The sequence below is a fragment of the Lates calcarifer genome, linkage group LG10, assembly GCF_001640805.2.
Source record: "Lates calcarifer isolate ASB-BC8 linkage group LG10, TLL_Latcal_v3, whole genome shotgun sequence".
Taxonomy (NCBI): Eukaryota; Metazoa; Chordata; class Actinopteri; family Centropomidae; genus Lates; species Lates calcarifer.
Window position 1 is genome coordinate 21,760,075 of NC_066842.1, and position 25,404 is coordinate 21,785,478.

At 43.3% G+C, this 25,404-nt stretch overlaps 1 protein-coding gene across 3 annotated transcripts in view; it reads left to right on the forward strand.

Moving 5' to 3' along the window:
* Window positions 1-25,057, forward strand: part of znf423 (zinc finger protein 423) — a 144,566-nt gene extending 119,509 nt beyond the window's left edge. For all 3 annotated transcript variants that reach the window (XM_051073570.1, XM_018703549.2, XM_018703550.2), the window contains 3 exons: window positions 9,060-9,191; window positions 10,899-11,014; window positions 24,807-25,057. In XM_051073570.1, coding sequence (XP_050929527.1) covers window positions 9,060-9,191; window positions 10,899-11,014; window positions 24,807-24,836 — 278 coding nt within the window. In that variant the 3' untranslated portion in view covers window positions 24,837-25,057. The remainder of the gene's footprint in view (window positions 1-9,059; window positions 9,192-10,898; window positions 11,015-24,806) is intronic.
* The last annotated feature ends 347 nt before the right edge of the window (window positions 25,058-25,404 follow it).

Sequence of the window (25,404 nt, forward strand, 5' to 3'; positions counted from 1 at the left end):
AGTAAAATAATTTCACAATGCCAGTGACTAAATAAAAACCACCTGTAGTTAAAATAAAAATACCTGTAATTAATTAGGGCATACCCTAAACCACCATAAACGCTTTTTATAACTCCTCATGGATGTCCTCTATAGCTTTAACCAGCATCAACACACAAATAGTTCAACACACATACACATACTGTTCATGTGCATCTGGGGGGCTGTAGTTGTGTTTTACATATGTAAACAGATGGGGGAATGGAGAGAGTATGGAAAAAACAGGAGGTGGAAAGGAGGAGGTAAAAGGGACCAGAGAGTGAGAGGAGGGGGGAATGGGCGACTAGAGAAAGAGGAAGTACTTCAGTTTTAAAGGTTATCTCAGGGAGTGGTGAGCTTGTGTGGGTGTGTGTGTCTGTCTGTCCGTCTGTGTGTGTGTGTGTGTGTGTGTGTGTGTGTGTTGATGGTTTATTCACACACAGTGATTAGGCTTATTCCCTCCTGGCCACTTTCAAGCTTTCAATTAAGATTCTAAACACAAATATACTCTGCATTCATTACTCTCATCCCTGCTAACGAGCTAAAAGGAGGTGTGTGTATGACTGTGTGTGTGTGTTTCTGTGTGCTTATTGGAGGAAATGGTAATTCCCCATTTTCCTGTGAAAGTCCTGAGCGATGATTCCAAGGCCAGAGCAATGATGTGTGCACCTCTTCTGTTTGAATATTAAAGTCTCATTACGTATGATAATTCAAGACTTACATGTCAGCTGCTCGTTGTTACAGTCAAGAGCTCTCCAGATGACACTGAATATCCTGTGTTGGTGTGTTTGTGTATGTCTGTTTTTAGGGTTTGTGTCAACAGAAAGTGTATGTCTCTGCACAGTTAACATGTGATATTTCAGTATACACCTGCATCCTGCTGTTGGAAATTTGCACTTCAGAGCGCAGTACTGACTTGATAACCCTGTCACATGAACTGACACAGTATATGACACACTGACTTGTGTCATATACTGTACTTGGTACTAGTAGTCTTTTCTTTATTAGTCTTGTTACCATTGTCCTGTAACCATCCACTGCAGCATAATAAGGTCACATTTTTATTAGGGAATGCCTGAACAAAAACTGACCCAAAATGCTTTTCAAAATTCAGGTTGTGAGAAAACTTTTTTCCCCTGACATTAGTCGATGTTTTTGCTGTTTAATGTATTTATTAACTCACTTCTACATTCTTTTTTAGTCATTCATATACAGCTCAATAACTTATTGTGTGTATTCCTACAGAAAGAAATGAGCACCGTCACAAAAAAGCTAATGAAGTTATGCTAGTGAATTAAATATTACATTTATAATGTAATTGTATCGCTTAAATTACCCTAACCAGAGAGCGAGTGAGAGACAATGATGATGTATGATGTGTGTGTGTGTGTGTGTGTGTGTGTGTTTGTGTGTGCACATGTGCATGCGTGTAAGTGAGAGGGCTTTTGGCTTCAACAGGACAGAGCGCTCCAGCTTCCTACTGTTATGTAATCTGATAGGGAAAATCCAAGCTGCTACACGCATGCACATACACAAACACACACACACACACACACACACACACACACACACACACACACTCACTCACTCACTCACTCACTCTTACACACAGACACATGCACACACAGTCTCCTTCCAAGACACACATGCACTTATGCTCTACACAAATATGCTCAATTTGTGCTTCCTTTCATTATACACACAAACACAAACTGGTCATCACCATATGCTATCCTCGTCTGCCAATCGAGTGTCTGTCTCTCTCTCTCTCTGTGTGTGTGTGTGTGTGTGTGTGTGTGTGTGTGTGTGTGTGTGTTTGTGTGTTTATGTGTATGAGAGAGAGTTTCCACTGGAAGTAGTTATTACAGGGTAATGTCAGATGTGCAGACAAGGAATGTGACCAGTAGTGACAGAGGAGGAGCAGAATCGCTGCTTCACTTTCATCTTTCTTCATTAGTTACATGTGAGGAGTTGGTTTGTTGGCCTCCTTTCTGCTAATAGTGTAGAGTTTTTTCAAGTGAAGGCCTTGTTTCATTAAACCAGGTTCCCTCCTTTTGTACAGTGGATGTTGCTGTCACTAATCGGCTTGAAAAGCGTAAAAGATGAAGATCATTGATAAATTCCACTGGACGTTTACTTCCCCAACATCTGCCATCTGAAAAGCCCAGACTTGTAGCAGTTTACAACTGGTACAACAGTACCTTCCTTTCCATTTGCAGCTGTTAAGTCTGCTCTATATTTGCAGTAATTACATATCTTCAAGATGTACGACATTTTTCAGCTTTTTGGAGCTCTCCAGCAGCAATCACAAACCCCAGGCTGCCTTCTGTCATCCTCTCTCTTACACACATCTACACTCACTGTGAATAGGTCAACATGTGTTATCTGACCTGACCTGACCTGACCTTCCTCATGACCTGCATTTAACATGGGTTAGACACTGTTCGGCTCTGCTGAGGAGGCATCTCTGCAGGGATGAGAATTTATTATTGATATTTTCACAACATCTATGTCACTGGCCACCGCACCACTGCAACAAAAAGGGAGGACATGCAGGAAACCAAGCAACTAAAGTGAAACAGAAACTTAGCAATATTTGGTGCTTATTTTTCACACAGGAGAACCTGGTTGCAGCTTTTCATGTGTGTGGAATTAAAGTTGCAGGCTGGAATCTGTGTAAATGGTGGTGACCGCGGTTTAACCTCTGACAAAAAGACCTGAATGAATGGGTCAAAGGCAGGTTGTTTCAGTAGATGCCATGGTAAGAGAGTAACTCTGCCTCCCATATTCATTCAACAAAATGTAAAAATCCACACAGTAAGATAAGGAGTAAACAAATGATGAAAATATTAACAATTACCTCACGGAAAGAGTGATAGAAACAGAGAGGGAAAATGGAAGATGAGAGAAGGGAGGGAGAATGTGTGTGGGTGTTGTGTACTCGCGGGACCTCGGCACTGCAGCATTCTTTCTCTGTGTGTGTGTGTGTGTGAGTGTGTGAGTGAGTGTGTGAGAGAAAGGAGAGAGGGAGAGGGTGAGTAAAGGTGGGGGGCACTCTTGGGACCCCTCCAGCACTGCAGCAGGTTGCGTGTGCATGGGTGAGTTTGTGTGTGTGTGTGTGTGTGTGTGTGTGTGTATTCTCCAGCCCCCACACAACCAGTGGGTCAAGCTTACACCCCTCACATCAGCCCCCCCGCCCCTGGTTGCCATGGAAACACACCTTGAGCGAGCCCCCCAGAGAGGTGCATACTCCTCCTCCTTCCGTCCACTGCTCTCTTCTTTGCTGCACTCTTTCTTTATCCCAACGCCTCTGTTGCTCTCCCTCCATCCATCCCATCATCCCTCACTCCATTCTTCCCTCTACAGTCCTCCTTCCTCTCTCTCTCTCTTTCCATTTCTTTCTCTTGCTGCCTCTCCCTTGCTGTCCTCACCATCAGTCGCCTGGGTTGGTTTACGGCCTTTTTGCCGCAAGGGACTAAACACACGCACACACACACACACACACACACTTTCCACTACTCCTTCACACACACAGCCTCATATAGTGCGGGGATGGAGGGGGGTTGACAGGAGCAGGGAAGGGCAGTAATGGGGGGTAGATGCGATGCCCGAGGGACCCCTGGCAGCGCATACAGAGACAGAGAGAGGAAGGGATGGTGGGGGCCGGGACACCCAAAGGAGTTTCCCAGCCCAGACTAAGAAAGGGTTAAGAGGTGTGTGTATGAGTGCATACTGTGTGTCTGTGTGGTGTGTAATAGGGGCAGGCAAGCACCTTAGGGATCCATCCCCAACACAAATCAAGAAGCTCATTTATGTTCTGCTGCATGTTGCAGGGGTCTGTGATGAGGCCAGCTTGAATGTGTTTTGTGTGTGCGTGTATTCATGTGTGTGAGTGTGTATTGGTGTGACGAGGATGATGCCACCTGGTCCCTCTCCTCTGGTCAATTAGCAGAGAGAGAGAGAGGAGGGTAATGGGAGAATGAGACTGAGGGAGAGCATGAGCAATGAGGGTGTGTGTGTGTGTGTAACAGTATTGATAGTGGACTTGTAATGGTGACTGCAGTATGGGCTTCTGTGTGTCCTCCCTCCTTCCTGCCTGCCTTCTGTCCATCCACACACATAGCATTACATTCTGTCCTTACATTGTTTCTGTTTCCTCTTTTCTCTTAATACTTCATCTCTGATGAAACTGCATCGGTAATTCTACAGATGTGCAGCAGCCACCCACCAATTAACTGTGCGCCTTTTCTCACTTAAGAAGCAACATAGCTTTGGAGTTGGGTCAAGCTCTCTCTCCCTCTAAGTCATATTTAAAAGCTGTCTCTGTCTGCCTCCCTCTCTCACATGTTGTTTGAATGTTGTTGCTTGTTTCTCTGCTGCCTGCTACAAAAATAATGACACTACATAAAATGTTCATGTCGACTATTGCAGGTGCAACCTGGACAATAGCAAACACTTTGAAACCGAGTGCTATTTTTTCTTAAAGGTTCTTTTTTTGAGTCTATGCAGAAACACCTGGCCAGGTATTATATTCCCTGTGGCGAAATCAAGAAAAATGTCTTAACTAGTGCCCTGGTTACCACAAGAGTTGGCATAGCAACAAGTCAAGAACAGCCTACTATGCACAATGGGAAATGTCAGCACAGCTCGAACAGCTTAAAATGCTCATTGTGTCATGGTCATTCCATCATACAGAAAGATTTGCATTATATAACTGCTTTCAAACGTTTATACTGGTCTAGCTATCACATTAAATTATTAACAATTACCAGTGTGAAAAAGAAAAGGGCGGACATGGCTTGATGCTTGTTTTCGCACAATTTGCAGGCTCCTTAGCCAAATTAGTGACCAAGGATACAAGGCATAAAATAATCCCCAAAGTGGCTTTGATGTACATTAAAAAGCAGAAAAAGTTCATACTCTGTTGTGTGATAATAAACTCAGAGTCCTAACCTTCACCCTGCCTCTCCCTCTCTCTCTCTCTCCCCTCTCATCCCTCTCTCCCTTGTGTTCTCTGTCCCAGCATAGGCCTCCCAGGGTTGTGTGTGTGTGTGTGTGTGTGTGTGTGTGTGTGTGTGTGTGTGTGTGTGTGGTGTGGTGTGCTGGTGGATCAAATGCACTCTGTGAGGCAAAGCGTAACGGCAGGATGCTGTACGACTCTGTCATCTCACTATGGGTCACGTACACACACACACTCGCTCACACACGGCCTGGGTCTCAGAGGGGGACAGCATACAGACACTGCAGTCCCCACACACACTGATCAAAACAATGTATTTGTCAGAAAAGAGAACTCTTTCATGGGACACACGCACACAGGCACACACACACACACACACACACACAGAGGCGTTGGAGGCCTCTCTCCATGCCCTTGTTCCGGACAGCCCAATTATCTCTCTGCACCTCACTGTTTTCCCTTCAGTTCTCCCTCTCTGTGTCTTTCTGTCTTTCTCTTTCCCTCTCTCACTCTAGTTTTGTCTTTTTTCATTGGTAACCACGTTTTCACTCACCCTACAATTGATTGACATTTAATTAACTTCTAAAGTTTCTGTAGTAAGGCTGATGGCTTTATTGACGTCATCTGTGTGTGGTGGCCTAGACACACACACACATTCTCCCAAATACAAGAAAAAGTAACACACAATACACAAAAGAAGCTAATTTTGTTTTACTTTAATGATATAGTATGATTGTTGCTGAAACAATCATGCAGTTCTTCAAGTAAATAAAACTTTTTTCTGCTTCCAGCTTCTCAAATATGAGGATTTGTTGCTTTTTTTAAAAAAAGTTTTTCTTGATTTAATATTTTGCAAGAATATTTGGAGTTGTTAGGTAAACACAATAGAGGAAAGACAAATTGATCAGTAATTATGGAATAATCATCACAGCGTCTCAGTAAAAACACATTCTTTCTTTTATGTAAAGTTATTTATTGCTTTTTGATTAACAACAGAGACAAACAGGGGTAAGACATAACAGCACATCCTTACTTAGTTACTGCAATTATAGACATAGTTGGAGTTGTCGTATGTGGGAGTCTGCGTCTACCATATAGATGTAATTAATTAGTATTAGTACAGTCAGTGATTTTGTTTTTGTAGTTGCAGCTTGAATACCTGATGTAACTTTGTCGTATACAGTAAGTATTAGAGGTGAGGATGTCACTGTCTTAACTCTTGGATAATAGGCACATCATTGTTCACTGTACATGTAAAGGTAGCCGATATTTGACTGCTCTCTCTGATCCTGGCCGCGTGGGAGAGTGTGAAACAACTTCTTAAGAAAGCGCCAAGGTGCCTTCTACAGAGAACCCTAACACACACACACACACAAACACACACACACTGCGATCACTGAAGCTTACTTACTTGCTTATTCACCCTCTGTCTCTATCTGTGCCATTTGTATCTCTGTCTTTTTCTTGTGTTAAGTTTAAAAAATATTTTAAGAAGAAATGCATTCTGGAATAAAGTGTGCTTTTTACTAAGACAAGGAATATTTACACGATAATGAAAACATGAAATGTGACGATTAAACTGGTAGTGCTGTAAACTCCTCCCTCTCTCTCCCTCTTTCCCTCTGTGTGTCTCACTCCGTGTGACTCTCTCCTGCTGTTTCAATCTCCTAGTAAATGATAATGAACCTCTATCTGTCTCAGTATGTCTCGGACACACTGGCGCCCCACACAACCTAGCAGCCTTTGAGGTTTGTGTGTGTCCATGTGTGTGGAAAGGGAATGTTTGGGGACCGGGACCATGGAGCATACCATCTCATCCATATAAGCACATGTGGCACCCACCACACTCACACACACACACACACAAACACACACAGCTATTGAGACAGGATTAGGGCACCCTTGTGTCGGCCTTTGAGGCAAGGAGAGATAGGAATCTTTGTGTGCGTGTGTGTATTAGTCAGTATGGGTGTCATGGATGTATGATTGAAGACGTTATTAACCCCGCGATCCCCTGCAGCTCTGCAGCTGAAGTTCTGGAGACTGTTTGAATGCGTGTGTGCATGTGTGTGAATGTGTGTGTGTATGTGTGTTTTTGTATGTCCACACTTACAGGACATGAGATAAGTGATAAAAAGGGTAAAAGACACAGATTGTGTTCTCCATGAATTGTCTGTGTGTATCTCTGAGTCAGGGTGTGTGTGTATATTTGTGTGACTTTCTGTATGTGTGTGTGAGCAACTCCACAGGGGGTCACAGATTGGCCCGCAGAAGACACCATCTGATGTCTCCGGGCAGTACAGTCCTATGGTGTGCATGTGTGCATGGCCCCACGCGGTGCATGTGTGTGTATGTGTATGTGTTTGTGTGTGTGTGGGCGACTGGGGCATTGGTCCTGTATGGTACAATGGCGATAAGGACAACAGGCGGGAGACCTGATCGTCGAGGGGTGCATGTGTGTGTGTTTATGACGCCCACCTTTCATCTGGCCTTTCACTGTTGGCGCTGTGATGTCACTCACACCTTCTTAAAATAGACACAGATAAACACAAACACACATAAACACTGATATAATCCCCAAGTGAGAATGATGAGGAAGGATGGGGGCTGGTTGTAGATAGTCTCTTGTGTGTTTGTGATGAAGGTATCAGCTCTCTTAGTCTCATTGTTCACTTGTCTTTGTTTCTTATTACTCATTTACACCAGAGCACTCCATGTACAATGGTGTGGCTTATTATGCAATGACAAATTGTGGCATTTAGAAGAATAATAAGGCTCTATACCCACCCCCCCCCACCCACCCACACACACACACACACACACACACACATACTGACAAACAGAAATAGTAGTAAAAGAGACATTCACAGACTGAAAATAACAAGGAAATAAGTAAAGTATATGTGAAGAGATGTAACAAAGGGTGAGGAATTTGAATTGGAGCCCACACAAATTAATCAGCCGGGGAATGGACCAAGAGGGACGATAAGGAGACATGTAGGGAGGAATGAGCAAAGTGAGGGATGGATGAGTGACTGCATTGGGGGAGGGCGGATAACGAGGACAGAGGGAGGGAAGGAAGGATGGCTATAGGAAGGGCAGATCATCCACAGCCCCAGTGGGGAGGACAGACAATTACCAGTTGGGGCAGATATGGCACTGGGGTTGGTGTGTGTGAGAGTTGGGGGAATGTACAAGGGAGAAGGAAAAATGAAATGAGAGCATGCAGCAGGGGAAAAGAGGAAGTGTGTGATACAACCTATATCATAATGTCTGTCTGAACAACTCAACTGATCTGGAGCTGAGCCTTTAATTTCCAGTTAAATGAAAATGTTCGCCAGTGGAGTGTGTTCACTTGTTTTCAGTGCAATCTATCTTATTTTAAAATTGTTTCCTAGTGCCAGGAGAATGTTTTAACTCAATTTATCCTGTTTTCCATTCTGCCTAAAATATTCTACAGTACTTACACTACTGTATACCACATAATTTCTGAAACAAATTATATTGTTCAAGAAACAATATTGCCCATATTATGATTTTTTAAATAGTTTTTTAGGAGTAATAACATTTTATTAATACTAAACATTACGATGGACAAGGCCAGGGGTAAAATGTGGAGTAAAACAACAGTCAAGCAGACCTTTTTCACATCTCATGTCATGTCATCAGACATGATTTGTCAAGGTGTAACTAATAATAACATCCTCAAATTCTGCAGCAGAGCCATCATAATGTCAGTAATGTAGTTCCACCTGTGCTTCTCCTACTGTAACAAGTGAAAATGACTGCTGATGTTTACAGTGGCATGACAGAACAAGTTTGGGAGCCACTACACTATATAGCTTAGCAGAGTGAAATTGGTGAATACATCTCACATTGATAAACCTGTCATTTCCAAGTGCAATTTTCTTCTTATATATGTCTGCACACATCAGTATGCAGAGAGTGTCTGGCAGTTTTTTGTATGTGCATGAGACATCTGTTGTGTGTGTTGCATTAGTATTCTAAAATAATGTCATATGTTGCTGTTTTCGTGTTGCTTAATCCAGCCTACACATGCGTGTCTGTCTCCTATTTGCAGAGGAGGGCATCAATCACGAGTGCAAGCTGTGTAACCAGATGTTTGATTCACCTGCCAAGCTGCTTTGCCACCTGATAGAGCACAGCTTCGAAGGCATGGGAGGTACCTTCAAGTGTCCCGTCTGCTTCACAGGTGAGAGACACACACGCACATATGCACAAAAACACACATTCACCTTCAAGGACAGTAGCACAGATAAGTCCTACTCACTTGTGTCCTGTCTGCTTTGTATTTAAAATGGACACAGAGACATTGAGATACATACTGGACTCAAAAACATAAGAACAAATCACATAATCACATACACACACACACTAGTAAATCAACATAAACATGGATCTGTATCCATTTTGTAGCACTGTGTATACCTAATTAGATATATAATACTCTAGATATTCCTTTAAGGTAATACCTGCTTTGTGTTTTATATGCTATGTACTCTGTTATCTGTTATTTGTCAATATGAATGTTCACCACACATTCTGTAAGCACTAAATTTGCCCCAGCTTATCACAAATGGAATGCTTATCTTAGTAAAAATGTAAGATGAGGTTAATATTGCTGCTGGAAGCAGGGTTAGCACTTAAATCTTTCCTGACATCAGCTCCAGTACCTGTTGTGGCTCCAAAATGGCTCTCTCTGGGTTACCCACATCATGATACATGGAGTAAATGTGCTGTAATGGCTGTAAAGTTTTTGGTTTTGGGTAAACACTGAGAACACATTAGGAATATTCATTGTTTTAACATTTCTAACTGTGGGAGTAATATTCCAGCAGGGTGCCACTGCTAAAGAAGTACTTACTGTGTGTGTGCAGAAGTTCATGCAATAATACCACCAAACAGGCGAAATATGAAGTACCCCATACCTTTGCAATCCACTGGAGGGCCAAAACAAAATGCTGGATGACCAAATTAGACCTGCGGTGTTCAGAGTTCCGTTCAACACCTACAGTATTTTACCAGCAACTAAGTCAGCACCTTTGCTCTCTCCCTCTCTTCCTCCATCTCTGACTCTCTATCCCCTTATGCTTACTCTCTCTCTCTCTTTTTCTCTGTCACTCCTCTTTCCCTCCCTCAGTTGTTGAGTGTCTTGTGTTGTGTGCCCCCCCCCCCCCCCCCCCCCCCCCAGGTACACAGCAACGCTTTAAACTTTAACTCTATTCCTTGGTGGCTTATGAATTAGTAAGATGGGCACCACTCCTACAGGGAGGCTTAATAATTCAACACATACACACTCGCAGTGAAAACCAAAAGTTTACTGAAACAAAGGGGAGAGAAAGAAAGAAAAAAGTATACGAGACAACACTGGAGCGGAAGTAAAAAAAAAAAAGAAAAGAAAAAAAGATAATTTATTGATAAATATCACAAGGTCTGCTGAGGATAGCTCTTCCTGGTTTCTCTCCTTCTTTCACGTGCTCCCTTCTCTCTCTTCTTTCTATCCCATATACTCCCTTCTCTCTAGTCAGCCCTTCATTTGCTTTGTGTGTGTTCATGGCTATTTATATTGAAACTCTGTTGCAGTTGTATTCTTTGCCTACAGTTGATAGTCTAGACATTCATTTGCAGTGTTCACTTTAACTGTCCAGTTATAAACAGGCCTGAATATGTTGCAGATCATTCTAATTCTACAATTCACCAGCCCCAGCGACAATGATGCTGATTCATCTCTTATTTTGTCTAATAGGCAAATTTCAACTGGACAGTCCCCTTTAGCTAATTTCCTTCAGCTTTGGGGGCGTGCATCTACTGCTTATGTCTTCAGCTGCTGTAAGCATTAGGCCACTAACTTCATCAAATACACGCAGTGTGACTTGAGCTGTGTTTTTTCCTCTCCCAGTGTTTGTGCAGGCCAACAAGCTCCAGCAGCACATTTTTGCCGTACATGGCCAGGAAGACAAGATCTACGACTGTTCCCAGTGTCCGCAGAAGTTCTTCTTTCAGACAGAGTTACAGGTAGGTCACCTCAATTCTATCTCTGTGTTGACCCTGACCTGACTCCTCTGTCTGTCTGTCTGTGTATTGTTCACGTCTGGCATAAGTTATGGACAGGCTAACAGCGGGCAAGTCGCTGTGTCAGAAAGTGTAGTCAACTTATACTCTAAACCTGAACAAGCTAAATATAGTTATCTGTTACCCACCTGACTACACCAGCTCTTTACTTCCACACCCTCGCTCTCCTCCTCTGTTCATCTCTCAGTCATTACATGTTTTCCTCTCTTCTTTCTAAGCTTCCACCCTTCTTTGAACATACAGCGATTTCATTCAGTACCTCTCTCTGTACATCCCAACTACTTCTGTTTCACAGAGTCCTCTATTTACCGTTCATCTCTGTATTCTCCCTCCACCCTTTTTTCATACCTCTGTCCCTCTCTTTCCATCTCTCCTCATGGGGTCTGAGCAGGGTTCTGGCAAGCTTCATGTCATTAGGGTTCAGATGCATTTGAGTGTGTGCACATGTGTGTGTGTGTAGGAAAGAGAAGAGATGCTATAAGTCACCCAAGAGTGGGTCCTAGGCCAGCTGTGGCCAGGTCTGTGATGATGTAAATCCTCCTGTCCTCTTCTATCTCTTGTACTCCTTTGGCAGCAGAGTAGTGACCTGCAAAATCTTAAGGTTAAACGTCAGTCCTGTTAAAGGTGAAATCTCTAACCCGAATTAACCCGAGGTGTAAGTGAAAGACAGCATAGATTTTGTAGAAAGCTGCATGACAGCCTGCAGATTATTTGAATCCACTAATCTACATAGAATATTGATGAAAAATTATATTTTTGGGCTTGTGATCACTTCTGATGTGTGAAAATACAAACATGGTGTGTAATGGATTGCTTCCAGGGTGTGGCTCTGTTTTGAAGATAACTTATTGGCACTGTCAAACAGGACAGGTGCAACCCCATAAGCCATGACAAAATGATCAACATGTCTCATTAGCAGATTTTATTGGGGCTATCTTCAATAGTGATAAATGATCCTTATTTACAACAGAACAACAATTTAACTGGAAATGAAATGGACACTGCTTAGTATGTTAATCTCTCCTCCTGCTCTGTTTCTTTCCTGCATCTCTCCATTTTGTTCACTACATCTTCACTTGCCATGACCTTGCAGTCTAAAACTTTAGACTGATGTTCAGGCAGCGTTATAGACAAAGAAAGTCTGCTGTAAAAAAAAAAAACCCAAAAAGAATTGTAGTAGTGATTATTTCATTGTAGGAAGGCCTGACCCAGCCACCACATACACACACACACACACACCCCAAGTGGCATTGATATAGGGCTGAAGGGGGTGGGCATATGGCTGGCCAGTCCATTTAACAGCAGGGTGACTGCTGGACCCTGTCGGTTAATGCCCACACACAGGCACCACTCACACCTCACACACACCTCTACATACATGCATACACACAATTCTGAATGCCATACACAAACACCTCTACTCCTCTTCCATATACACTCCATCTTGAATGACAGCTCTCCTGTCCTCTGACCAGGTCACAGCAATTGATGAATTGTTGAAAAGATAAGTTGGTGAAGTCAATGCTGCTATGTTTGGTTTCAAAAAAACTTGACCATATCGCGAATGCTGCAAGCCTAAATAACTGATGATTTGGTCTGGTTTTTTACTTTTTCTTAATTACATTAATACATCATCAAATACAGTTGTCATTGTGCAAAATGTAATACATTTTAAACACTATTAAAAATGTTATTTTCTAATACTATTGGTTAGGCTTCACTTTGCCTCATATCAGGCTCAAGCAAAGTGAGTTAAAATGTTTAAACTTCTTTAATCAAGATTTTTTCAGACTGAAACTGGCAGACTTGGAATGGGATGTCCATCTTTTTTGTGATGAGGGACAGGTGCTTATGTAGCTATAAAAAGAGAAAGCAATCTCATATACCAACTCATCTGAGTGTAGTCAGGTCAGATGAGTTTAATTCTGTTGTTTTCATTCCAGCTAAGTTGAGCTCAGTGCAACTTTTTTTCCTCCCTCAGCTCCTTGTACTTCTTCCTCTTTGGCTGCTGCACTGTGGCTATATCCATCTTGTTACTCTTTGGTCCTGGCCCAAGTGTGTGTGTGTGTGTGTGTCTGTGTCTATGCGTGTGTGTGTGTGTGTGTGTGTGTGTGTGTGAAAGCTTGCAGCCTGAGCCCGACCTGCCACAGCTCCATTGCCCCATGGGAGGGTTCTCTAAGTGGGCTAGACAGAAAGGCTGACTGAGGGAGATGGAGAGCTACAACCATGGAGGTTAATGCCACTGCTAGCTGTTATCGCATGTGTGTGAGTTTGTGCGTGTGTGTGTGTGTGTGTGCGCATGCATCTGCCACAGAAAGTGGAATGGGCTAATTTGTGTGTGTGTGTGTGTTTTAATGAGGTGCGGATGGATGAAGAAGGCTGGTTGGCCAGCTAGAAAAGGCTTTGGCCTCTTTCAACCCCTCAGAGGGCCCATATGATGTTCAGCTCACTCTCTCCTTCTCTCTCACTCCCTCACACACACACACACACACACACACACACACCCACACACCCACACACCCAAGGGTCATTGCAGCATGGACACGTCGCTGCATCATCCTCTCTCCCTCCTGACTGCACTCCTTCATTCCCTCTTTCCAACTCTGTCTCTCCCTCTGCATACAAAGTCCTTCACTTTTTCTCTACCACTCTCTCAATCACTTGCATCTCCTACACATACATACCACAATTTCTCATTCTCTCTTCCTGTTTCTCTCCTTCCCCTTGCTCTATCTCTCTCTCTCTCTCTCTCTCTCTCTCTCTCTCTCTCTCTCTCTCTCTCTCTCTCTCTCTCTGACTCCCCCCATCTGTCCCAGAAGAACCAGCCCCTATGCATATTTTAGCCCCTCTCCTCTCTTCCTCTCTTCTGTGCCTCTCCCCAGTGCCCCATAAATAGTGCAGACGTAAGCTGGTAAATAAGAGATGTTTTGGTGTGTGTGTGTGTGTGTGTGTGTGTGTAAATAAGAAATGCTGTGGCCCTGATCAGTGAGGCCCTTCTGGATCTCTCTCTGCCTTTACTCCCAGACTTCACAGACAACTTTCTCATTCTCTCTGTTTTAGTTTCTTTCTTTCTTTCTTTCTTTCTTTCTTTCTTTCTTTCTTTCTTTCTTTCTTAGCATGACTGTAATAATATTTTTTTTGTCTCAGTGTTTTTAAAATGTCTGTTTTTCCAACCAGTACATTAGGTTGCCCATGTTAAAAATCAAAGATTCCATAATTCCCCATATTTTATCAATATCCACATGTCTACAGTCTGTGCAGCAGTTTTATGATATTTGGAGATTTCTCTCTCCCTCCTGTAGAAGTATCTCTGGTATGAAACAGTCATCCAGCTCTATATCAGCTCTGACTCTCTCCCATGTTACTTTCCCTGACAGACTTCTTGATCTTCACATTTTTCTTAAGCCTCCAGGGGGTGCTATCCTGCAGCTTCTGCCCTCAATGCTTCCTTCTATCCCTTACTCCATCCATCACTCTTGCACTCCTCCCCAGTCATTCCCTTTTTTTTCTGCCTCTGCGTCTGTTGTGCTACACCATTTCCTTTAGCTCTACTAAATATTTAAACACCTCTAGATGGGTGGATTGCTGGTCAGATGAATAAATGGATGGATGTGGGGGATCCTCTTGTTTGTTTGTGTGTTGATTCCCTCTACCAGATCGTCCCCCCTCTTCCTCATCTTCCCCCTGTCTCAGCAGTGTTGAATATTTGAGAGTTGTGTGCGCAAACACAACCACAAAGACAAGCAGGGATCTGCTCCCTTGTGGACACAATCAAAAGAACATGTACCGTTCACATACAGTGATGTATGGATGGATGGGTGGATGGGTGGATGGATGACAGGATTAAGGGACAGAATGAGGATGGAAAACTGGGAAAAACAGACATATGGAGGAACATAGAGAAATCAACAGCCAGCCAGAAAAAATAGACACTATAATACATAAAGCACATAATGTACAAAGCTCAAACAATTCAAATTTACATTTCAGCACATATGGATTACGTCCCAGTGCCAGAGATACTGTTTCAGTAACATGTTATTAATTTGTATGCAGTCAGTATGGGGCTCTGCAGCCTAAAGATATCAACCAAGCTCCTCAGCTCCTGCATGGTGTCTATACCTGGACTATTTAAATCTGTGCCCTCAAAGCAAAACATTTCAGTAGTTAATACAGAGCAAAGAATAGCTTGACAGACAATTTTACCTTTGGTTCAGATCAGGGCAGAGTGTGTGTGTGAAATGAGTTGTATTTAGTAGTCTGTCTGTGAATAATGTTGTCTTTGTCTGAATCTAAGAGCCTCACTGTCTCCCTCTAACTGAATTATGGAAAGGTGTGGATGTGGCTGAACTGGCAATAGGGTTCTTGTGTGTGTGTGTGTGTGTGGTGTGTGTGTGTGTGTGTGTGTGTGTGTGTGTGTGTGTCTGTTTGTCTCGGTCTTGCTGTCGGTTGTGAGTGTTGTGTCAAGACATAGTATGTACTATTTGATCCATATATCCCTTGGCTCTGGGCGTGTGTGTAAATGTGTGTGTGTGCATATGTGTGTGTGAATTTGATCCGTAGATCCCCGTGGCATTCCAGGGGAGCGTACTCAGCTGCCCTGCTGCTCACTGGGAGACTCTGTGTTATTAGAATGGGGACCTGGGACACACATGAGCGCACACACACACACACACACACACACACTCTCTCTCTATCTCCCTCTCCCTCTCCTCTCCTTCTCTCTCTCTCTCTCTCTCTTACCTCCCTGATTCCCTGGACTTCAAGCTATTTGCAGACAGACAGAAACAAAAAAACAAAAAGAGATTCAAAACAAAAGAGAGAAGGGAGGAGAGACAGACATACTGCATGTCAGTGAGCCTTACCTGATGATACTACTGCTACTATTACTACTACTACTATTACTGCTATTTCTAGTATTACTAGAAGTACTATTTATCTTTTAGAGCACTGAATGAATAGGATAGAAGAGAATAAGTAACTGAACAAAAAATCAGTAAAACAAATAAGAGGCAAACCAATATAAACAAATAAACAAAAATGTTTTTAAAGAAAGCTTAAAAGATGGAACTGTCCTCTGTCTCAGCAGACCTTTTTCCTCCTCTGACCACCTAAGGAAAAACTGCATGCAAATTGCATTTGTATCTGTTAGCACTGTTGGGATTTTTTGCTGTGTTCATTGTTTCACGCTGTGAATGCAAAACACATTCTGTTCATGTTGGATGTAAAAAGAAGGAAGAAAATCACAATGTGGTATCAGTTAATCATCTGGAAGTGTTATATTTATATGTGTGTACACCTGTGTGTGTCTGCTTTTAGGAAGTTGCCACCAGGAAACAGTAAAAAGATGTACACAGTGGGTCTCAGTGAGGAAGAGAGAGAAAAGAGGTTACTTGTTGCTTTGATGTAAAGCAGAGGAACAGATAGACAGATGCAGAGAGACAAAGACAGGTAGAATGAAATAACGTGGGATAAAGAGATAAACAGAGGTAGGGACAGATACAAAGGAATTACACTGTGTGAGCCAGCACCTGGAGGGTTTCTAACAGCTTGGACCATGTTCTTGTCATTTTGTGTGTGTATGTGTGTGCCTGTGTGACAGGTGAACAGAGGCAATGTGTCACAGAGCAGGACAGACGCTGCGTGGCGTAGTGTTCTATCAGCCCTGCCAAAATACACTCATACAGACATGGGCACGGCGCTCACAAACACAGTACATCCCATCACATCAACAACAGCTGAAAAATAATTTCAGGACAGATTATCTGTGTTGACAGTTAGTGTATACATTTACACAGTTCTTTTTTGTTTTCCAGCCTTTCAACAGTTTCTCTCACTCTTTTTACATGTCCACAATGGGTAAATTCATTCTTCCTGTGGAGCTCTGTTTTATTCTGTCTGTGAAGGAATTTATTAGAGACAGAGTTGTATGTCAGTGTAAACAAATTATTATAGTGTGACATTTTCTGACAGTGGCTTGGTTACAGTACATCAATCAGCAAGTATTAACTCATAATATGTCAGTTGTTATATGCATTGATAAAATGTCAGACTGACATTGTTTTTATTGTTTTTTTATTGTATTTTATTTTGTCTTGGGACTATTTAAAACAAGAAGACACTATTCAGTAGGTGTTATTTCCTACAGGCTTGCATTGTACCTTTATTAACTCAGTGGTTCACAACCTTTTAGGCTTGTCATCCCTTTAAATTAAGTATCATATGTTTGCAGCCCATCTTCAAAAGGTGCATATGTCGAGGGCAGTGAAAGGTTATTTTCATTACAAGATGAAGAAAACCAATGTTAACAATGGAGAAGCTAAATCCAGAGAGTTTTTGCATAAGAAAATGACAAATGATTCAACAAATTGTTTCAGGTTTAATATGTGTATGGATTTTGACCAAGGCAACCAAAAATGTAAGGATGTTATTAAGGTTAATTTAAGAGGCTTATTAAAGCAATATTAGGGCAATGTGTAGGAAAAATGTATCTTATTTGTGTTGCAAGTTTTACTGATCTGCTTTCCTCTTGTATTAATTGTATCATGTTCTCTTACAATTATCTTGTGATCCCTGGTGGGGTCCTGATCACCACGTTGAGGAACCACTGTATTAAATGATCCTGCCTAAATCCAAGTACTGTGCATTCTGTCTCAAAGTTACCTCAGCCCAATCAGTGTGCCCTCTGTTGAAAATTAAAACAAAAATGAACTCTGGTTGGTTGGCAGCAGGCACATCATCAGTGTTGATCTCTCCACTTCCCAATAATCTCTAATAAATTTGTTCTGGTTTATCATCCAGTGTGTAGTAGAAAATGGCCCCATTTCTTCCTCCCTCCATCCTCCTTGTCATGCATTCGTCTATCCATATCATCTATCTATCCTTCCATTCCCCCATCATGCTTGCACTCAGCCCAACATTGTGGTTAATCTGGGCCCTTTTCACCCCACCCTGGCACCCATCCATTCCTTCCTCAGTTCATCTATCGACCCGACCACATCTTTTCTCTTTCTTCATTCATCTGCATTTCTGTGCATGCTCTCTGTTTCTGCCGGTTTATGGGTGCATGGTAATCAAAAAAAGCTGGCCCCCTGGGGACTCATGGGGATTGGGCGTGTGCAGTAATATGACAGTGACACGGAAAGCCAGCATGCTCTGCTGAATTGTAAGTTTGTGTGTGTGTGTGTGTGTGTGTGCATGTGCATGTGCATGTGTGTGCGCACGTGCGCTGGTTGGATCATGTCTGTGCATTTATTTGTACATCTGTAACCTCTATATACATTTTTCATTTGTGTGTGTGTGTGTGTGTACATGTCGTATATTCAGTGTTCAGCCTGTATTTTTACATGTATTTTTGGATGCTTGTGTATATGTTTGTGTGTCTTGTCACCCATGTCTGCAGGCTCCAGTCCTCATCTGGCACTCAGCTTCACAGTCTACAAGGACCACATTCCTTAGCTTTTAAAAGTACTCTGTGCATTTGTGTGTGTGTGTGTGTGTGTGTATGAGAATGAGAGAGAGAGAGAAAGAGAGAGATGGATCATTCATTTTTTTTTAACCTACCCACATTTTTCTCTGTAATGGTGTGACTCATATGTGTCATGTGGCGTTCAGGAATGATCGTTTTTTTGTGCTGCAGGTGAGGTCATTTCCTATTTTGTGTAACGGCTTCCAGCAGGGAACCCTTACCTTCTGCTGCGAACCTGGTGTAGTTCCATGCGTGTTTGCCGCTGATGTTGCGTTTGTGTGTGTGCTCTTCATGCTGAGAGTGTATTTTGGGTTGTGTTTACTGGTCCAAACCTGGCTGTTTGGGCCAGTAGCAACAGGAGAGGGGAAGTCCCCGTGGGAGAAAGAAAGGAGGGGGGGCACGGTCAAACAGGACACAGTCAAAGAGGTCACCCTGGGTGGGTGATGGAGGAGAAAAGTGGTGGTCATCGTGACTTGGCTGGAAAGAGAGAAGGTTAAAGGAAGTTTTTGATTGCTAATTTGAAAATCATGTATCATGTGTCTTACAATAGGAGGGAGGGAGACGGAAGGATGACAGTGAGGGATGGGGACAAAGACAGACCGAGAGAAATAAAAGAGTGGGAGGGGAGCAGGGAATACGTGTCGGCGGGATGTTAAGGGCAGGGGGTGCGTTTATTTTCGATCTGCTCCCGAGGCAGCATCCTGTCCTGGACGGGCGGGGCTAAAGACAAGCCAGGGAGCAGAGGAAGCGGGCTAAGACAGCCCATCTGCTAGTCCCAGACACACACACTCAAACAGACACACACACACACACACAGACGTAGACACACTCACTCTGTTGGAAGAGTGTCAACTCTGAGCTATAAATACACTGAACCCAAAGAAGACCACAAGGCGACTAAGGTGATTTTTCATTTAGTGTTAAAAACAGCAGTGGAGATGGGGCACACGTACACTCACACACACACACACACACACACACACACACACACACACACACACACACACACACACACACACTCACACACTCACTCAGACACACACAGCATTTGGCCTGCCTCCAGTTACCCCCACATATGCACATTTGACACAAATTCACGCACTGACAGACGTTCTCTCATACATGTAGGTTGCGTGCACAGACAGACACACACACACACACACACACACACAGAGCATTGTTCCAACAGCAGCGCTTCCTCTTCCTGTGTTTACTAGAGACTTGGCACCTACTTTTCAAGGTGTAGTTGTTACATCATTACAGAGCAACACATTCTCAGTGTGTGTGTGCAACAAGTCCTCACACTTAAATAATCATATACATAACTTGTCCCTTCCCTTGTGAATGACCCATTAACAAGCATCACAGTCACAATAATAAACATGCAGTTAAGGTTGTAGAACTGTCATGGATAAAAGGAACAACACTGATTATCAGACATGGGAAATGAATAGAGGTCTGTGTGTTTTGTCGGCCCAACCATCCAGGTCCACCTCTTCCTGACACAGACTTTGTTGTTCACTGTACTACATCACATATCGCCTTCCATTTGCTGCTAGAGGTCACCTGACTGTAAAACGTAACAATGGGTCACAATAAGCTGTTTGCACAGACGACCTATGGACTTGTTTTTTACAGCACAGTCTTCTGTGTGTGTGTGTGTGTGTGTGTGTGTGTGTCTGTGTCTGTGTGTATGTGTATGTTGAAGTAACTGAGAGAAAGTTATTTTGCTATCCTACTGACTTGGCCCACAAACAAGGTCATTGCCATGTGTGTTAGTGCCAAGGTTCTCCTCATCAGTTTACTTTAATCTGATGTTTCAAGATGGGAGTTTTTTCTCTTCCTCAGTCCAGTCCAGATGGTCAAACAGATACCTATATGTTTTTTTTTTTTTTTTTTTGCTGTACAGATAAGGCTGACCGGGCATAATACTGATCATGTGCATGCACATACACATGCATGCATATTAAAGGTGACAGCAGTGCTCCTCTGACCCTGTAAAACACAGCCATCAGCATCATTGCTACAACACAAATGCACATGCACGTTCACATTTTGTGTGTATAATGCAGTAGATGGCAGAGAGGAGCAGGACAAGGCAGATTAGATTTCCCCTTATCTCCATCTCTTGGTTTCCTCTGTCGACCCCTTCTGTTTTCCCTATGAGACTGTGTGTGAGTGTGTGTGTGTGTGTGTGGATGTGTGTGTTAACTATTGTGTATTTTAGTCTTTGCATTTTTTCTTGGCATCATGTGTCTGTGCATGCATGTGCTCTTAGCTGTGAGTGCAAGTCTGCGAATGTATTCCTGTGTGTGTCTGTGTGTGTCTGGCAGTGCGTGGGTAATGCGACAGGGCCATATTTCCCCTGGGCCCATGGCTCTGCAGGCTTTAGCCTCGCTCTCTCTAAGCAGTTTAGGAAAAACAATGACAGGCCTCTGTATTGACTGGTCTGGTCTGGCCTGGCCTGGAAGACGGGCTGTTGGCACTACAGCGCACACACCCTCTGCTACAAAAAGAACAGTGGAAACATAATGAAACAAAGTCCAAACAAGGGTCCATATTCATATATCCATTTAAGTGAAACTATTCAGGAAGTGGGTTTCACAAAACATGATTCACATTGACTGCCATGAGCTAGTAGGGTCAAATATGAACACACTTCATATTTAAATCAATAAGACAGTTGAATACAGAAGATTAAACACAAACCAAAACAAAAGCTGCTCAAGCTGCTCATGTTCAGACTCTCTCTCTCCCTCTCTCTTCCTCTCTCTCTCTCTGTCTCTCTCTCTCTCTCTCTCTCTCTCTCTCTCTCTCTCTCTCATATAATGGTTGAGGCCTTTTTTGTTTCACACCTTTATCTGTGCAGCCTTTATTTCCAGTTTCCTGTATTGTTTACTCTTAATGCTAATTCTTGTACACTTGTTTCATCTGTTTTACATTTAAACACTTCCAGCAGATCATGGGGCATAATGCCTTCACTTTGCTGGAGGGCTTTTATTGTGAAACATTTGCAGGTGTGGAGTTTGTTTAAAGGCAGCTGTATTTGAGAATTCACCATCCTAATCACAGGCCGAGAAGCACAGTAAACACTTCCTATAAAAACAGTCTGCCTCCTTCTTTCTCTTCTCCCCCTCACTCCTTTCGCCTCCTTCTGTCACTCTTTTTTTTCCTGTAGAATATATCAATTACTCTGCTGTAGAGCAGATGTCACACTGTGACATGCACACACACACACACACATACTTCTGATTGATTGCAACGCTGCATAATCAATACCAAGCTCCCAACAACAACGTAAATGAAGAGAAGTAACCGGGAGGTGTCAGAGGGTATGTGTGTGTGTGTGTGTGTGTGTGTGTGTGTGTGTCATATGAAGTGTATAGCATGGCAGGCTGTCATCCACCCGTCCATTACTTTCCTCTCTCATCCCTCTCTCTCTCATCTTTATCCCTCTTACTCCCTCTCTCCTCTCTCCTCTGGGCTATTTCCAGCAGTCCACTGCAGCGCTGCGAGCTCCTCCAGGGAGTGACCGCGGCCTCCCTTTCTCCCTTTCTCCCTCCATCCATCCATCCATCCCTCCCTCTCTCACTCCTTCCTCTTCCTCTTTCCTTCCTTTCCATCCCTCGCTCTGTCTACAAATCAATATGGCAGCAGTAGGACCCAAAGAACCTGAGGGAAAACACACACATACACACACACACACACAATCCCTCTCCTTTTTCTCCTCTCTAGTTCCTTCGTCTCCACCTCCCTTATTTTCCTCCTGCAATCTCTCTATTACTGGGTAACATATTTACTTTTTTTTCTTTTTCTCTCCATTCACATTTTTGCCTCATGCCTCATATATGACTTCTAACACTGAGGTCATATATGAGGCAGTAGAAATGTGAACTACAAGTGTAAAATGACAAAAGCCAGACACGCACTCCTCTCCTCTCCTCTCCTCTCCTCTCATGTGTTTAACATTGTCCCATAAAGAGGAATGAGCCTGACCTCTTCTGGCGGTAAGAGGAAATGCAGCCACTTAGCTTTGGGATGGAGCAGAGAGTCAGAGGATGCGAGAAAGCGATGGAGTGAGAGAGAGAGGGAGAGAGAGAGAGAGAGAGAGAGAGAAGGGTTTTCTATCATAATGGGGTCAGTGGCTCCCAATGAGATCTGTTTCCTCACTGGAGAGTCAGTCACACAAACACACACACACACACACACGTACAGAAACACTTATTTTTCACTGTCCCATTCGCTATTTCGCTCATTTGCTCACCCATCTTTCTGAAACCCCTCTCCTGCATGTGTCACTGTGTGTGTGTGTGTGTGTGTGTGTGTGTGTGTGTGTGTGTGTGTGTGTGTGCAGAGGCCTCTCTAGTGTGTGTGTAGGGCAGTAATACCCTTTGCTCCTCCTCTGGACAGGCTAGCTTGGCCTCTAAAGCCGAGTGAGAGACGCACGCACTCTCTCTCTCTCTCTCTCTCTCTCTCTCTCTCTCTCTCTCTCTCTCACTCTCTCTCGCTCTTCGTCTCTCTCCCTCTTACACACACTCATACACATGCACACCAGAGGGCTCAACAAAACATGCACAGCAAGATAAGGGCCATAGAATGACAAATAAGTATTTATCAACCCCAAACCACGTATAATCCCTCACATTTCTCTCCCCATCCACCCCTCCTCGCCTCTCTGTTCTCTTCATCCCCCTATCCCCTCCTCTTTTTTTCATTCTCCCATCCGCTCCTCTTTTTTGTCCTTTTTTTTTTCTTTCTGTAGTGGGGCCTATCTGCAAGAGAGAGCGATTAATCTGAGAAAGCTGCTTTTTAGTGGTGGTGAAGGGTGGGGTGGTGGTGGTGGGGTGGGGTGGGGGCGTTGATTGGGAAGATCTCACTGGGAATTCTGTGTGTGTGTGTGTGTGTGTGTGTGTGTTTGTGTTGTGTGTGTCTGTAACTGAGTGTGAGTGTGTATGTGTGAAGAAGCAAGGATGATAGGAAAAGATTTCAGAGGGAATTTGTCTGTGTGTGTGTGTGTGTGAGTGTGAGAGAGAGAGAGAGAGAGAGAGAGAGAGAGAGAGAGAGTAAGGTAGGGAACACTTCACAGGGAGAAGGAGGAAAGCATCCTAGTGGAAATTTCTCTGGCACACACACACACACACACACACACACATACACTCTCTTGCTCACTCAAATTCCCAAAGAAATCTTTCCAATCATCTCCCCCATCTTCCACACACACACACACACACACACACACACACACACACACACACACACACACACACACACACACACCCCCACACCCACACACTCACACAGACAGTATCTCCCCAGCTTTAGATGTGATGCTAGCTAAGTTCCAAACCAGCAAATCCAGATTATCATGAGTTTAGTTCCCCATTGTAGCTGATATGGAACAGCCACAGAGGACTGACTGTGTGTGTGTGTGTGTGTGTGTGTGAGAGAGAGAGAGAGAGTGTTTGTTTTGTTTGTGTTCAAATTATTGTGCATCTTCACATATAACACTCCCAACACCCAAGGTTAAACCTGCACATGCCAGTTTGCCGTTTTCAGTAAGAGAGCCAGTGTATGTTCACGAGCAGTACTTGCCTCTTTGTTTGAGCATACAAATCTGTCTGTGAATCTCGGTTTCTCCGCTCTCACTGCTGCTGTGAATTTTAATTGTGAAAAAAGGTGTTTTTTGCATTGTGATTATGTATTGATGTGTAGTGCGCTGATGCCTTTGGAGAGATGTGTGTGTAGGCGTCTCAGAGGTATGGAGACGGTCTCTGTAAAATATTAATCACAATATCAAAAGACACAAGGGTTTCACAGATCTGAATAAACAAATCGGGGCTCTGGGTTCCCAAAGATAAGAAATAAAACAGAACAAATACTATAGGAGCTGTAATTATTTGGTTCTGTCTAAAACCAGGTCCTATTGTGTTTTAGGATAAGGTTTATTTTTAGGTATAAAGGTGTGGTTTAGTTTGTCTGTACCTACCAGTTTATGTTGTGGTGTGTGTGTCTGCTTGTCTTGTTTTGTCTTTCCTTCTTCCCCTCGATTTCCCTCTCTTCCTCTTTCTGTTCTCTCGTCAGACTATGTATAAAGCGAGGAGGCCTTGCTGTCTGTACTGTGGGAGGCAGTTGTGTTTCTGTTCTCTTTGGTTCTATTATTGGGTGGGGGGGCAAGTGGAAAGCACTATGCTCACGTAGCCCATTATTTCTCTCATCATGTGTTCTCACTTTTTCTCTCTATCTCTCCCTCTCCCTCTCTCCCCCCAGAACCACACACTGAGTCAGCACGCGCAGTGAGACCGAGGCCCGGCAGGATCTCTCGGCTCAGCCGGGGCCCCCGACCCGGAGCCGGCAGGGGACCCCCATCTCCACATCACAGCCAATCAAAGTGTCATTTGCTACTCACATGTAAAACTCTAACGATCGCGCCACTGGGCGCGGCTATTAGGAGCAGCGGGGGAAAGGAATATTAATGGGATATGCTATTAAATAAAGAAAGGAAAAAGTGGGTGAGAGAAGCGGTAAGAGCTAGATGAAGGAGAGAGAAGAGTGAAAAAAGGTATTGTACGTGCAGTATTTTTTATTGTCCCTGCCAAACACCCCCCCACGCCTCACCAGCTTCTCCTCCTCCCTTCTCATTTCCTTCTCCTACCCCCCATCACCTTCCAGGTCATGCATTTTATTTTTTTTAACAAATAGAAAAGAAAAAAAGCAAGAAAACTCCCTTTGTTTTGAGATTTTTTAAAATAGACTGTAGGAAAAAAGTTTCACTTTCTCGTCCCCTCAGTTGCTTAATGTATTCAACTTCATAGGTGCCAATTTCTTTAATTTTTTTTCTTTCTGCCATATGCGCTTATTTTCTTTA